Raw genomic sequence first — 15,736 nt, forward strand, 5'->3', positions numbered from 1 at the left:
ACCTAAATAACCTATATGAATTAGGTGCTAGGCACTGTTATGGCAGCTTAAAGCAGCTATAAACCCAATTTAACCCCGCTTGTGAGAAATCTGCCGGAATAGGGCAATTCTTCTGTAGCCATTGTACTGGCTTCTATATCTTCCCTCTACCCCACTCACTGGTCTACAGGGGATGATGTAGGAGATTTGGCAAACGGGCCATTGCTGGGACACCCCTGTCACTGGTTGATCTTTGACTGCCAGAATTGCCTGTTTAGGCTGTGAGCAGCTGGGCATAAGGTTGGAGTAGCTAGGCTTCCTGCTATCAGGGGAGCACACAGGTAGCTTATAATCACATCTGTTCCTGGTCTTAGTATGAGCACAGCTTGGCTAGACTAGAAAACCTGTCCTGTTGGGTTCATTTGAACCCAAGACTTGGGTTGTGAACCTGTGTGAACTAAAATTAAGAAAAAGCCTTGTACCACTGATCTCTGCAATCTGAAACTGCGAAGTTTCACAGAGTGAAACCTAAGAGTGGGGCAAAGCCCTGTGAATAAGAGTCCTGCAAGGCATGGAAAATATCAGGGGGTAGGGAAGAGAATCCTTAGTTTACAAGCAGCCAAGCCGTCCGCACACCCAGGCCGCAGGCTGCAATGCAGGCCATTGAGAAGAATAGCCAATGCTCCCTGTTACACTGTATGTAGGGCTTTTGTGTTACTGAATCTTAGTATTCCCATACATCTGTAGTTTCCGGTAAAGATGAAGCGGGAAAAAGGAGTTTCAGTAGGCCTCTGGCTGGCTGAGTTTCTTTTGAAATGATTACTTTAATGCTGCTGGGATTGTATTATTGATGATGCATTAGGGTGCCTGGAGCATTGACTAGACGACTTCATTTTAAATCTAAATAAGTATTGCATGGCCCCATTGGTCAATCACATTGCATGCCTGTCCACATAGCTCCTTCTGGTGGTGGAAGCTCAGGCTATCAACGGAGATGTCATTTGTAATTGCATAGCATGGTGCATGGCCCCACAGCACAGAATCTCCACTGCTATTGGCTTCCTGCCCAGCTGAGCCTGGGCTTTGAAGTTAATTTGGGGCATTCTGTGGGCATGTAGGCTGCCCCAGGATTTGACTTTCAATGCATACATTGCATATTAATAACCTGCAAACAGTACAAAGATTATACAAGCTGCTTTCTGTTTGCTTTTCTTTATGAATAGACTACTTGATAATTTCCCACCTCTTCCTTTAAAAACACCAACTAAAACAGTAGCTGCCGCTTATATGTTTTGAAAAAACAGTATTTAATTTAAGTAAATCAAATCAAATAAAGAGCATATTCTTTCTCCTGTTGGGTTCTGATCCATTCCTTCTAATTACAATAATCTTAAATGACATGACATATCACTTGGACATGAAATGAACTGTGAGATAGTGTAGGATTAGAGCGACATCAAAGCCCTGATTGATTTTCAACATTATGCAAAGCCTCTCATTTTCCTTTTGACTCAGAGCGCCATGCAGATTATAGATTGTGTTCAGTAATCATAGCAGTGCTGTTCTTCCCTGGCCATGGAAAAGTCCGTATCAGCATTCCCTTTATAAGCCCCTAGTTTCAAAGGGCTTTATAGTTTGTCCATAAAAATTTGTTCTGTGATGGAATTTGGTATTAAGGTCTCATCCCAGGATAAGAAGAATTTTTCTTTAAACATTTGATTACTGTTTGCCATTTCTGAGATGCTGTCTGAGTTTTAAAATGGTAGAACTCAGTTCCTTAAAGTGCTCCCCACTCCTACAATTCAAAAACAGCTTTATTTTCCAAAGTGAATGTTGACAGGTCATTATTAGACTGTTCTGTGGATTTGTGCCTTTCATTTCCTAGACAGTGAGGGGTCAGGAGGGTCAGAGAAACAATGCACTCAGCTCCCAGAGTGAACTTCACCTAACAGTGACTCCTGCTACCAAGGTTACTTCACTCAGCTCTCCTGGACAGAAGAATGATGGGATAAAGCATCCTGTTTTCAAGCAGGAGGGAGAAGGGGATTAAAGTACACTTCTCAGGAAGGTGTAGGCATTCTTTAGGCAGGCTGAGCCAAGGCCATGCACATTGTTTTCACAAGTAAGTCAGCAAATGGTTAGGAGAGATTGGGTTTGTGAGGAAAGTCCTGGGGGGTAAACTGGCTGGATTGCAGTAATAAGCAGTGGTGGAAAGGGTGGTTATGTTTACTCATAAACAAAGAGCAAACTGTATCATGATGACATTTACTTTATATTGAGAAACAGCAAGTCAAGCGAGAACAAAAGTAACATCTCTGTGTGAGAGCACACTGTGTGTGTCCTCTCTGTGGCAGACTGCACAGAACTCTGCTGCTCAAAATGGCTGCCAGCAGCTGCAGACAGCAAACTTCTAGACATGTAAAAGTGCTGTACACAGACAACAAGTCATAATATTTGTAAGCTACACATAGCACAGCTGTCTGCATTGAGACTTTCCCTTTAGGTGCAATGGGCCTAATTCTGAGCCTATTGAAGTCAATTGTCATCTTTCCATAGACTTGAATGGGCTTCAGATCAGGCCCCATGTGAAGCTGTTGCATCAGCCCAGAAGAATCTTTGGCATTGTCCTAACAAGTGCTGTTTGCAGGATGTGAGAAGGTTTGATCAAAATAAGGGCTGTTTAATGCTCACTGGGGTGTTGTGTAGCTCTCAGCTGTAGGGTGACCAGACAGCAAGTGTGAAAAATTGGGACGGGAGTGGGGTGTAATAGGAGCCTGTATAAGAAAAAGTCCCAAAATCGGGACTGTCCCTATAAAATTGGGACATCTGGTCACCCTACTCAGTGGTGGTCTTGCACAGATTATAAAATGCCCCAAAAGAAACGGTACCATATATACTCGTTCATAAGCTGAATTTTTTTAGTAAAAAAGGAAGCACCAGAGAGGGGGGTCAGCTTATGAATGGGTATAGAGAGGGAGAGGTGGGACACAGCCCCTCCTCCCCCCCAACAGAGGGAGCAAGGATAGGCAGCACAGCCAGCAGAGCCAGAAGGGAAGCGGTGGGGCCAGAGTCTCTCCGCTTCTGGCCACGCTGCTCTCCCCCCAGCCTCTGAAGCAGCTGCAGCTTCAGGTCTCGCAGGCTGCAGCCGTGCAGCTCGGCCCCGCCCCCAGAGCAGGCTGTGGCCGTGCCACCTGGCCCACTGGAGCATGCTGCGGCCGTGCCGCCTGGCCCAGCCTGCTGGAACATGCTGCGGACGCACCGCTCGGTCGAGCAGGCTTTGGCCGCGCTGCCCAGCTTGCCGGAGCAGCTCCAGCCAAGCCAGACACATCCTCCCCTGCCCCTCCCCAGATAAGGTGGGTAGGGATGGGATGGGGAGTGTGTGGGGGTCCCGGGCTAGGGGTGGGGTCATGTAGGTGGTGGGCTCAGGGGTTACCCCTCTGACCCCCAGCTTCTCCCCCACCAAAATTTCCCCATCAGTTGCTGTCCCGGCCCGCGAGGGTAAGCAGCTGGCGCGCCGGGACACTTTGTTTACTTAGGTTTACCTCCGTGCCTGCGGACGCTTGAGGTAAACAAACCATGTCGGCCCACCAGTGGCTTATCCTGATGGCTCGGGGGCCAAAGTTTGCTGACCCCTGAATTATAGGGTCGGCTTATGAATGGGTCATAAACATTTTCCATTTTTACTTATCCATCTTGGGCGGGGTCGGCTTATAAACGAACTGGCTTATGATCGAGTATATACGGTAGTTAACTTAGGGTGCACAATTATACATTTAGGAGCTCAAACAGATGCTTGAGGGATGATTGGAGTACTCTGATGCAAAATGGTTGACCAAGTTTGAAAATTGGTCCCAAAGACTTAAGGTTTTATCCTGCAGACCAAGTTCTGTAAAATGGGGCCGTTAATGTGTATGTGCAACAGGTGGACCAACACAAGAGTGGTGATGCCTTTCAGAGAACACAGGTGTAATAAGTAGGGATGAATGGGCCAGTTCAAAATAACACTAGTCCTGAATCTTAGTCCTTCAAATGAACCACATCCAAGCCCTGTTAGTTTCAGATATTACCCCTCCCTCCAAAATCTTTGACTGCCCTTCTAAAAATTATCTACCCTGCTTCTTTAAATTTAGTCATCTGGCTTGGATCTAGTGAGTCTTCTTGTTCTTTACCCCTCTCCCCGCATAGTTTTGCTTCCCAAGAATCCCCTTCCCAATTCACTCCTGATGATATGTTCACTAGATCCCACAGTCTCGGATGGTCCTGGGCCCTGAATGGTTTTATTTTTCAAATCTCAAGCTTCAGGTCTTCTCTGGATTATCAGAGTGGTGGTTGTTGTATGAACAGAGGCAATGTGATCCAATGGCCAGGAAATTGGATTGGGGCTTGGTACTTGGACTGGCTAACACAGCTGTGCCACTGACCTTGGGCAAATCATTTCACTTCTTTTGCCTCTGTTTTTCCCTCCTGCTCTTTCTGTCTTGCCTATTTAGATTGTAATCTCTATGAAGCAGGGACTGTCTCTTACTAAATGTATGGATAGTGATCAGCACAAAGAGGGTCCTGATCTTGGTTGAGGTCTCTGTGTGCCACTGTAATACAAATAACTCCAATACTTTAACACGGTATAGAATATCTAGTAAGACTCATGATGATGAGTGACCTGCTTATCTTTGAACTGGGATGGAGCTCAGTCTGTCTTTCTTTCTGCCACTATTAGAAGAAAAACCCCAAACAAACACAATTAGCAGGACACAAAGGAATCACACAGGGCATGGTATGTGTCACCAGTGGATGTCACTGTGAAGACATACTCCACTTGTGAAAGTCTGAGGGCACTCTGCAGTAGCTGGACATACCCTTCATTAAGGGTATGTCTACACTGGCAAGTTTCTACCACAAGTTATACCACTTTCATTAAAATGCTGGGATTAAACCGCTGTTGCACGTCCACATTGTGCTCCTTGTGACGCTGGAGCGCATCCACATTAGCAGTTCTTGCAACGGCAAAGACAGCAGTGCATTGTGGTAGCTATCTCATGGTGCAACTGGCCGCAGGGTGCTTTGGGAAGGGTTTGCAATTCCTCATGGGGCAGGCACAGCGTCACATGATGCAGGTTTCCCAATCCCATTGTTCCATGGGCATCCTACTCAGAAGCGCCACCAGCTCTTCTGCCGCCCTAGGTGGCGGAAGGTCCCACCCCGAAATGCTGCCCCCCACAGAGGCAGTGGAAGTTCCGCCACCAAAATACCGCCGCGGTCGCCGCCCCCCAAATTGTAGCGCCCTAGGCGACCGCCTAGGTCGCCTAATGGGTTGCGCCGACCCTGATCCTACTACGTTGCCAGCTGCTTTTCAACTGAAGTGGGGGCAGGGGGAGAGTGTGTGACAGGGAGTGTATGTGTGTATGGAGGGGGGGGAGAGAGACAATGTGTTTTGGGGGACAGACAGTGTGTCAGAATGCTGTCTTGTAAGTTCACACAGTGGCAGGAAGCAACCAGTTCTGAGGCGTGGGGAGGGGAAAACCCGGACATCAGCCCCTGCCTCCCTTTCTGGGCTCTCTACACAGCAATCTCTCTCTCTCTCGCTCTCTCTCGCACACACACACACGCACACACACAGGCCGTGGCTACACTCGAAAGTCCAAAGCGCTGCCGCGGGAGCGCTCCCACGCCAGCGCTTTGAAGTGCAAGTGTGGTCGCGCGCCAGCACTGGGAGAGAGCTCTCCCAGCGCTGCAGGTACTCCACCTCCACGAGGGGATTAGCTGGGGCACTGTTTACACTGGCGCTTTACAGCACTGTAACTTGCTGCACTCAGGGGGGTGTTTTTTCACACCCCTGAGTGAGAAAGTTGCAGCGCTGTAAAGCGCCAGTGTAGCCATAGCCAGAGACACCTGCCTCTGTGTTTAACAGCATGAGCATTCCACATTAATGGTTTGCTTTGTGTCCCAGAGCAGATCAGTACAGCACCCAAGGGCTGTCAGAAACAGTGCTTTGAAAGGGGAGGGGCGCATGTCTCTAGGGCAGCTGAGCTCAAAACAATGAGCCGAGCAGTCACTTGAGGCATTACGGGACAGCTCCAGTGGCCAATTACAGCGCAGAAAGCAATCAAGTGTCTACACTGGCAATAGAGCGTTGGAGCCTCTGCGCAAATAGCCTTACAACTCTCGTCGAGGTGGGTTTTTTGCAGCACTGCAACTGAGGAGTTTCTGCACACAGATTGGCCTGGCAGTGTGTACACGTCTGCAGTTTGAGCGCAAAAAACTGCTTTACTGTGCAGAAACTTGCCAGTGTAGACAAGCCCTAAGGAAACTGTGCTGGGTCAGGTTTGTGAAAGTTCTCCCAGTCCCATTTGGACCCGCTGACAAAATTGACACTACTGTATTAGCAAGAAAGAACTCTGCTCTGGTTCCAGTAAGTCATTCAGGTTCAACGCACTGCATAAACAAGCACAACAACACTTCCTAGTTTGTGGAAAACAATGGTCAGGAACAATGTTAAGGAACTGTATTTAAACTCTCCCTTAAACACAGTTTCAAAGTTGTCAGACCTTATCCATACAATACAGATAAAATGGAATATCTGTCATTCCCATGGTAGCATTGAATATACTTCTCATAAACAGAGCCTAAGAGGGATTGGATCCAGATTATTTAGTGTTTGTTTTAGATGATGGTAAAACTATGCTACTTCCGATTTTGTCTGTGTTACACACACCCACAGTTGTTCTTAATCGTGCCTATGTAATGAAAGAGGCATAGTACATCGTACATAGTACATCTTCTAGTAACACACTATCCAGATGAGGAAGAATGGTAAAATAATGAAAGCTGGAAAGGATAAGCAAACGTATCCTATTTTAATCACAAAAAATAATTAAAATGGATTGGCATAGTTGAAATATCCCATTGTTATACTAAAAACCAATGCGTAAATTTGGTTTGAAAAAAACAAATTAAATGAAGTTGTCCTTTGAAGAAGTGTTTTTTTTTTTAATTCCTAGATCTCACTGTATTGGTTGCACATCCCACTCTGCTAAAAGCTCTGCCTTTACTAAGAGCGACTGATAAATAATCCAGAGGATTTTTGGCTCATTCTGTTAAGCAATAATGATCCTACAGTGCCCATGTAGTTTTATCAATTACTAAACCACAACCTTTTCAGTCCTATAGTCTCTAGAGGTAAGGAACATTTTTCAGTGTTTTGGCTTGTCTTAAAGTTTGTCTTTTCTCTTCACTTCCTTTTTATTTTTATAATGACAATCAAGGTGAATTAAAGACTTATACTCCCATCTTTTCAATTTACCCCAAACATTTTCATCTCGCATTCTGCTCCTGCTTCTGATTGTTTGTTTCTTGACATTTAGATTTGAATTTCAGTTTTATTGTATTTTAGTTTTTGCTGATTGATCTTAAATTGTATTTATTGCTGTGGGAATGTAGTGTTTTGTTACTAGTAATTTATAAAGCTACTAGTCAGATTGCTCCTGAAAAAGAGATTGAGTTAGTAATCAAAATGGGTTGCTACCCCCTGGATAAATAAAGATAACAACATGACCCAAAGTCCTAAATCTAACACTGTGAAACTTGAGCCCAGAATAATTCATTTAAACACTCAAGGTAAATTGCAAAGCTAAACTGAACACTGGGCTAAATCTAGAAATATGTTCTCAGAACCCCTAGGATCCAGGCTGGGGAGAATGCATTCAGCACAAAGATAAATTTCAGTTTACTATTTTAAAAAATATATTTTATTCACTTCTCTTCACATCTATTGGCACATCCTAATTTGCTAAAGACATCCCACAATGTATCATTCTGTGACATCACTGAAGTAAAGTCCTGTGATGTCAGGAGCCTGAAGTATCACGGGGAAATACTTTGGAAAGCAGGCACTCTGTTCTGTTTCTTACTCTTGCCACCTAGTGGATTCTGACAGGTCTGCTCCCCATGATTCATTTCATTGGAAGAGAATATGTATGGAAAGTAGTCAAGTATCAGGGGGTAGCCGTGTTAGTCTGTATCTACAAAAACAACAAGGAGTCTGGTGGCACCTTAAAGACTAACAGTCAATCCATCTGAATCCTGTAGTGAAATTCTCACTCCTAGATTTTCAGTACAGTAAGTCTGAGTCTCTCTTGTATTGCATGTTTTAGCAGCTGCACTGATGCAGCAGTGCTGCTGTAAGCTCTCTAACAAAGCTGCTCTAAGCCGATGGGAGAGAACTCTCCCATCGGCCTCCCATTGGCTTAATTTCTCCAGCCCCCCCAGTGGTAGCCATGTTGCCAGGGGATGCTCTTCCACTGACATAGCGCTGTCCACACTGGCACTTAAATTGGCATAAATTATGTTGCTTGGGGGAGTGGCTAATTCACAGTCCTGAATGACATAATTTATGTTGACTTAAACTGTAGTGCAGCCATAACCTTTGATCCTTGGGTCCCATTTTTGATCTCTGCTACACCAGTGTAAAATCCAGTGCAACCCTGAGAGCAGAATTTGGTCTTGGGTTTAGTAGGTGCTGAGCACAGACAAGTGAGGGCTGCACAAATTGAGCTGCACAGCCTGGGATTTTCAAAGGCGCTCACTCCTACTAAAACTTAATGGGAGCCATGTGCCTAACTCCCTTGAGGCCTGTCTACATGGGGAAATTTACAGGTATAATTATGTGGTTATAGTTATACTGTTATGACTCCCTATGTAGATGTGGAATAAGAGTGCCTTTCTAGTTTAGCTTATGTCACTTTGAAAGCAGTGTAAGAAAACCATATTGAAGAAATGGAGCATAGGATATTTTAAGCAGTTTCAGCCCACAGGGAAATTCTTTTCAAAAGTTCTGATTACTTGATTTCTGAGCATGTGTTCCAAGGTAGTTTTTTATGTTTGAACTGCTTTTTTCAGGCTCCCAATCAGCCTGTCATTTCCATGTGCACAACTCCTATTGGATGCCAGATTTGTTTTTTGCCCTCAGGTCTCTCCAACGTGGCATATTTGAAATGTGATGTACAAAGGAAAATAGAACATTTTAAACATGCTTTACGATAACAGTTTACCTAAGCTATTTAAAAAACAGAATCTTGCTTTTACTGATTTCCCCTCTGCGCCCCCTCCCCCTTGGTAATTAAAATCTTGTCTACCCTGGAACTATATGGAGACTGGAGAACTAGTCAAATGATGTCATTGCAAGAGACTGACAGCTGAGCAATTGAGGGAAAGGGATTTTTAATGTGTTTTAAAAGAATCCATTTTGCCGTGCATTACTCCTGTGGCAATGAAACAATCACTAAAAAAGAAGCAACTTGATAGCATTACTTCATTGAAACTCTTCCATTTTAGTAAAGGTTATTGCACATTTGTGGTAGGGGTTAGATGGATACACTTTGAAACAATCTGTCTTATAAGGAGGAGGAATTGGACCTGCTCCCAAAGTGTATTAGTAATAAATTAATATCTTTTAAGTGTATTTGTTCTCTGTGTATATTTGTGGTTTCATAGTAGTCAAAAACACAAAAATGTATTAAACAATTTCAAAGAAAAACCACATTAAATTGCTCTATAATATCAGTATGTATAGAAACCTAAGGAGTATTTAATAAAATACACAGGAGATTATTTCAATGAGCATTTAGTTAAAATGATACTAAATTCCTTTTCCAGACAGTTGTCTGGATCAGGGAACCACAATTTAGGATCCATACACATTTATTCTCTCCTCACTGAATGAGGGGTCCACATAGATAATAGGTCTCATAAGCAGTAATAGAGGTTTCACATATGAACTCCCTACATGTTGATGGTACTGTAGAATAAATCTCATTGAAACTTATAAATAAAAATAAATTGGGTGTTTGCAATACACTATGGTTTTCTTCTGCAAAACATTTTTCCTTCTTTTCCCAAATGTGTAAGAAGCCTTCAACTAGCTGGCTCTTCATTTTGAGTCTTCATCATTTGTATCCTTTTTTCCAACCTCTCCTTCCATTCAGTTCTGAGTCTAAGACAGGAAACATAAACACCGATATCACCAGAAAGACTTCAGTCTTGCACATCTCCAGGCTTTGAGAGATACCACCAAACTCATCTTCCTAACATTTCCCACCATTGCTACCATTGGTGCTGCTCTACCAGCAGTAGCAACAGTGGGAGATCTACTAAATCCTGCTCATCTGGAGTGTCTTCTAGCATAATGAGGAAACTTAACCTGAGCTTTGGGGCTCAGTCATCTCTAGTTTTCATCTCTCCTGGCTTGACAAAGCTACTTTGTAGGTCATCCCTTATTTCTCAAGATTGGCTGCTGCCACCTGCTGGACAACCTCTTACAGTACTTTCTTAGTTTCCTTTGGGTGGCACGACTAGATTGATAGCACTGGAGAGACTGTGTACAGTTAAATCTACAAGATTCTTCTTACTAGGAGCAATGCTTCTTACTTGTTAGCCAGATAGGTTAGGTGAGAGGTGGGAGTTTATTTGTAGTGCAGTAGTACCTAGAGGCCGCAATAAGGATCAAGGCACTGTACTAGGCACTGCACAAATTCATAGTAAGACAGTTCCTGGCCCGAAGAGCGAATAGACAAGACAGACAAAAGACAGGAGAAATTATACAGGTGGGGAGCTGAGGATGGAGAAATTAAGGGACTTGCCCAAGGTTACACTGTAAATCTAAGGCAGACCCAGGAACTGAACTGAACTCAGCTCAGCTCTCACACGCCCTAGGCCAGGGCACTAAATGCAACACCATCCTTCCTTCCTCTGCTGTTGGATTTTAACCTTTTTTCAAAAAAAAAAAAAAGGAAAAGGGTGGGTGAATTTTGAACGCTTCCTTTATTTGGGACCAGCTTATGTGAAAAGGTGCATCTTCACTAGGAAAAAAAAAAAAAAAAAAAAAAAAGGTGTGTTCTTACCTCGGGGTAACCAGCACAATCTAAGATCCTCTGAAGACAAGGCAGTTTATAGTTTTCACAGGTTAGCAGGCTGAGGTAAAGACTAGAGGGGAGTTTAGGGTTTGCCTTGGCCTGCCTACACATGTTGAAACTACAGCTGCCTTGTTTTAATTAGGGATTGAACTTGTGTTAGTTACGTTAGTTACTCTGAGTTAAGAACACACGAACATACATTTTTTCCTAGCGAACACAAGGTTAGAAAGGCTAAATGATCTAAGGCCAGATTCTCTGCTGTGGTTGAACTGAGGCTCCACACAGCACCAAACAGTGAGGGGTAAAGGTAGCATTAGTGACTTGAGCAGGGCCCAAGAATGAACTACCCTCTCTTATCTTTTTGAGATAGCCATTGAGGTCATGGTTGAGGCATACAGGGGGGAGGGGCAGCGCATGAAGCTTTGTTGTTGTATATTATACAAAGAACCCCAATTTCCTGGTGGTCATTCTGGCATCTATTGCATGTACTAAATATATTTATTTATTTTTATTTTTTATTTTTTTAAAGGATTACAATATCAACCCACAGAAACAAGCATCCCTTCTCCTCCTCCCCCCCACTTACTTTGGCAGAGCACTTCTCTGTTGACGTTCTTTTTCAATTTGCAGATGCTTAGTTTGTTTTTCAATTGTCTTTTCCCAGAAGTCTGTTAGTTCCTCAGTTTCACATCCAAACACTTCAAAGCGCACATATTGACTATTCATTTTCTGTAAAGGAGAAAACCCAAATGACCAGTTATCGGTCCTTTTCTATTTTGCTGTCTGGAATATGGTGCTACTGCAGCATGCTTTAGAAGATCTTTACAATATTGAATTCACATGCAGTCTTTTTACCGTGGAAGCAAAAGAAGAACTTAATGGGAATGAATCATGCTTCTACTTCTTCATTCAGAAAGCGGCACTTGAGGTATATGCAGTACTACAGTAATTACAATTCCTAATTGTTCACCTTAAAGTGCCTTTGGTAAAATATCTTTCACCTCCATATAACTGTGGTTGTGACCTTTTAGCACACAATTCAGGATAAAGTTATTGCACTCACTTTAGCATAATGATGAAGACTTTTTGCGTGTGCCATGCTCATAAGTTAAAGAGATAATATAAAAGTAACTGACATTTGTAAGATTTTTCCAAAGTTTCTCTGAAAGTAAATTGCCAACAGGCTAATTACCAGTTCATCTTAACACCTGCAATAATGAGTAAACCCATTTCTGGCAAGTATGTCCTCATAGTATCTTTACACTTCCACAAGATGTAGGCAAGCATGTCTTTATTTTACTATTTAATTATTTATACAAAGATAATAGAAACGTCCCCCAAAGTTCCACATGCGAAAGACTTTACAGTGAAATTAACAGCACTCTCAATAGCTTAGTCTTTCATTCCACTTTATTTCCACTGATTGTAGTTGATATTGATACATTTTGTAATGTTGTAACAAAGGATGTTAATGACTTGCACATTGGTGAAACTCTCCAGAGGAAGAGTTAAGGGTGTCAGGCAGTAACCAATAAGGGTATTGTGTGGGTTAAAGCACTTTCAGTATAGTTATTATTCCTTTCAGAACTTCTTTTTGTATTGCAAAGCAAGTGCACAAAAGGAGGGTTAAGGGTTCGCCTTTCTGGTCAGGGTGTTCTTGGTAAGAGTTTTGGGTTAGGGCTGTTTCTATTCTTGAGGGCTAAGTGTTAAGCATGAGTTTTGCAGTCAGATTGGAGGGAGGTAGCTACATCTGGGGCTGGAGCAGAGCAGTGCTTCAGCTAAGGTTTATGCAAAAGACAGTTGCCTTTGTGCAGTGTGTTGCCATCTTGGTTCAAGGAAACAGGATGGTGTGTACATTTTGTAAGGAAACAAATCTCCTAGAAAATACCTGACTCCACAGTTTCTGCTACAAATGGGAAACTGACCTGTCGGAATCAAAATCTGCTACTGGTTGGCAAAGGGGAACAATAACACCTGAGGTGAGTGAAAACCTTCCCCCAGCCTGATGGAATGAATCGAGGTAGCTCTTCAGGGGGAGCCTCATGAAGTGTTCCTTGTTGTAGTCCCTGATCCTGCAATTGTCTTTATGAGGGCATACCTCTGTGCCTACCCAAAGCTCCATTAACATCAGTGGGGCTGTGGCGGCCCAGGCATGTGATTAAGTGCAATCATCAATGGGAGCACTGGGGCCTGAATCAACAAAATAAAACAGATATAACTTGGCAACACATCTTGGCCCTGAATATGGAAAGTATTGGATCACGTACCCATGCTTAAAGTTACATACATAAATAAGTGCCTTCCTGGATAGGCCCCATAGAATAAGATGATGCCATTTTTGCATAGTCTTTACTGTTTTGTTAACATAATCATACTCTAAATCACAACATATATTAGAGGATTACATGCTTTTTTGCTTCTGCTGGCCATGCTCCTGGCATTCCTTCATGCTCCCAACATGTTCCCTGTGTTCCATCCTCCCATCCCCATCTATTTCAGGGACTTCCTGCAACTCCCCCAATCTCCTCCCTGCCAGGGTCTCTGTGTGCCCCCCAGTCTCTTTCCTGCCATACCAAAGTCCCCCATTCTTTCCCCTATGCCAGTAACTCTGTGCGCCTCCCTTCCCCATACCAACGTCCTGCACCAGGGTCCCTCAGTTTTCTCCACTAATGGTTCTGTGGATCCCTGCACAGCAGGGTCCCCCATTCTCCATGCTATACCAGAGGCTCTGTTCATCTCCATTCCCTTCTCCCCCCCACACCAGGATCTTCCATTCTCCCAGCATGTCAGGGATTCTGATTCCCCTCCAATCCCTTTTATGCCCACGCCAGGGTCCCCCATTCTCTAGTCTACACCATGTCAAGGGTGCTATGTGTCTCTCCTCCCCCGCCGCCCCCATCAAGGTACCACATTTTCCTCACCATGTCTAGGGCTCTGTTTTCCCCTATTGCTCTCTCCCCATTCCTGCTATGATCCTCCATTCTCTGCAACATGCCAGGGAAGCCCTGTGTTTCTTCTTCCCTCACCCCAGACTGCCTTTCTTTCTCCTTGATTGGAAGGAAGGGGTGGACAGCTAGTGCCGTCTTTCTTCCCACTTGGGGCAGGCTGAGGAGACAGGACATTAGGAAGGAAGATGGAATGAATGAAGCCTTCTCTCTCTTCTCCCTCTGGCTGTCCCTGCTGGCTAAGAAATCTGCCCCATTGCTCCCCAGCAGGGAGAGTAATTATTTCTCTTATGTTTTTCAAGGCAGGTCTACACTGAAAAGTTACATTGGCATAGCTATGTCTCTCAGGGGTGTGAAAAATCCACACTCCAAGCGGCATGTATAAGCCAACTTAACCCGCAATGTAGACAGTGCTAGGTTGATGGAAGAATTCTGTCGACCTAGCTACTGCCTCTCAGGGAGGTAGATTACCTACAGCGATCGGAGAGCCCCTCCCGTCACTGTAGGGAGTGTCTACACAGAAGTGCTACAGTACAGTGTCTCAGCTGCAGCAATGTTTTAAGTGCACACGTAACCTCAGTGTGTCAACATGTTAAACTCTCCTGAGAGATGAGCAGGGGAAATGTTATGCTGCAAGGGGTTAATGGGTGCCATCAAGAGATGACAGGAGGTTTACATGTCCCTCTTTTCCCTCTTTTGGCATTCTGATTTCCCTCCAAATGAAGAGGGTTCTGGCCATTGATATCTAGAACGTTCCCTGAAATTTTGGAATAGATCAGATGTGGCATTCAGAAGTTATGGCACGACAGACAAATTCCATCAAGTTGAGTGCAGGGGCTCGCAAGCTTGGACAACTATTACAAGTGGCACATGCATGTGCCTTTAGAGACTAGGAGGGTTCTTTTAGGGGTATTCCTGCAGCATTGTGGGGTTGGCATTGGCTCTGCCAGTAGGATAAGTCTGTACAGCAGCTGGGAGGGTAGACAGATACGTACTAGCTCTGCTTGAGCTAATGTACTAAAAATAGCAGTATGGGTGGGGCCATGGTGGCCCCATTGCTATTTGCATATGCAGCAGCATGGGTTACCTGCATGAGCACAAACCCGCCTGACCTCCTGGGTACTGTTGCTGTGGCCACATTGCTATTTTTCTCATGCTTTTCTTTTGCTCAGGGGAGTCGTGGGGGTAACTATACCAATACAAAGCAACAATTTTTCAGTATAGTTGCATCCATGCTAGGAGCATTTTGCTGGTATAGTATACTGGTATTCCTATACCAGTAAAGTACTCCTAATGTAGACATAGCCTTGAGGCCAGGTCTACATTACAAAGTTTTGCCAGTATAGCTATATTGGTTAGGAGTGTGTAAAAATAAGCACCCCTGACTGACATATCTATGCCGGCAAAAAAAAACAACAACCACCAAGCAACCCCTGTGTAAACACAACTATATTGGCAAAAGAGTATTTTTTCCATTATAGCTTATGTCATCTGGGAAGGTGGTTTAACTATACGGTCAAAAGATTGCCTTATGATGGGATATAAACTGCATCTCCACTGGAGGCTCTGCTGGTATAGCTGTCCCAGTATGGCTATGTCTACACTACCACTTATGTTTGCAAAACTTATTTGCTCAGGGGTGTGAAAAACACGTACCCCTGAGCGACTTACGTGTCGCCAGCATAAGCAGTAGTGTGCGTTGCGCTATGTCGGTGGGAGAGCTTCGTTGTGGGTGGTTTTATTATGTGGACGGGAGAGCTCTCTCCCGTCGGCAAAGAGCAGCTACACGTGCGATCTTACAGTGGTGCAGCACCATCGTTACAGCTGTGCTGCTGTAAACTTGCTAGTGTAGACATGGCCTATAGCTGTATCAGCAAACCCTTTCTAGTATAGACATAGCCTGAG

General features: G+C 44.1%; 1 protein-coding gene across 1 annotated transcript in view; it reads right to left on the reverse strand.

The window, feature by feature from the left end:
- LOC112112877 (cryptic protein-like) overlaps positions 1-11,985 on the reverse strand; it is a 30,469-nt gene extending 18,484 nt beyond the window's left edge. The window contains exons 1-2 of the mRNA XM_029911697.1: positions 11,950-11,985; positions 11,473-11,615 (exon numbers count right to left, since the gene is read on the reverse strand). Of these exons, the coding sequence (XP_029767557.1) occupies positions 11,473-11,615; positions 11,950-11,985 (179 nt within the window). The remainder of the gene's footprint in view (positions 1-11,472; positions 11,616-11,949) is intronic.
- Positions 11,986-15,736: the final 3,751 nt, after the last annotated feature.

Source organism: Terrapene carolina, unplaced genomic scaffold (genome assembly GCF_002925995.2).
Source record: "Terrapene carolina triunguis isolate 2854851 unplaced genomic scaffold, T_m_triunguis-2.0 Scaffold113, whole genome shotgun sequence".
Classification (NCBI taxonomy): Eukaryota; Metazoa; Chordata; order Testudines; family Emydidae; genus Terrapene; species Terrapene triunguis.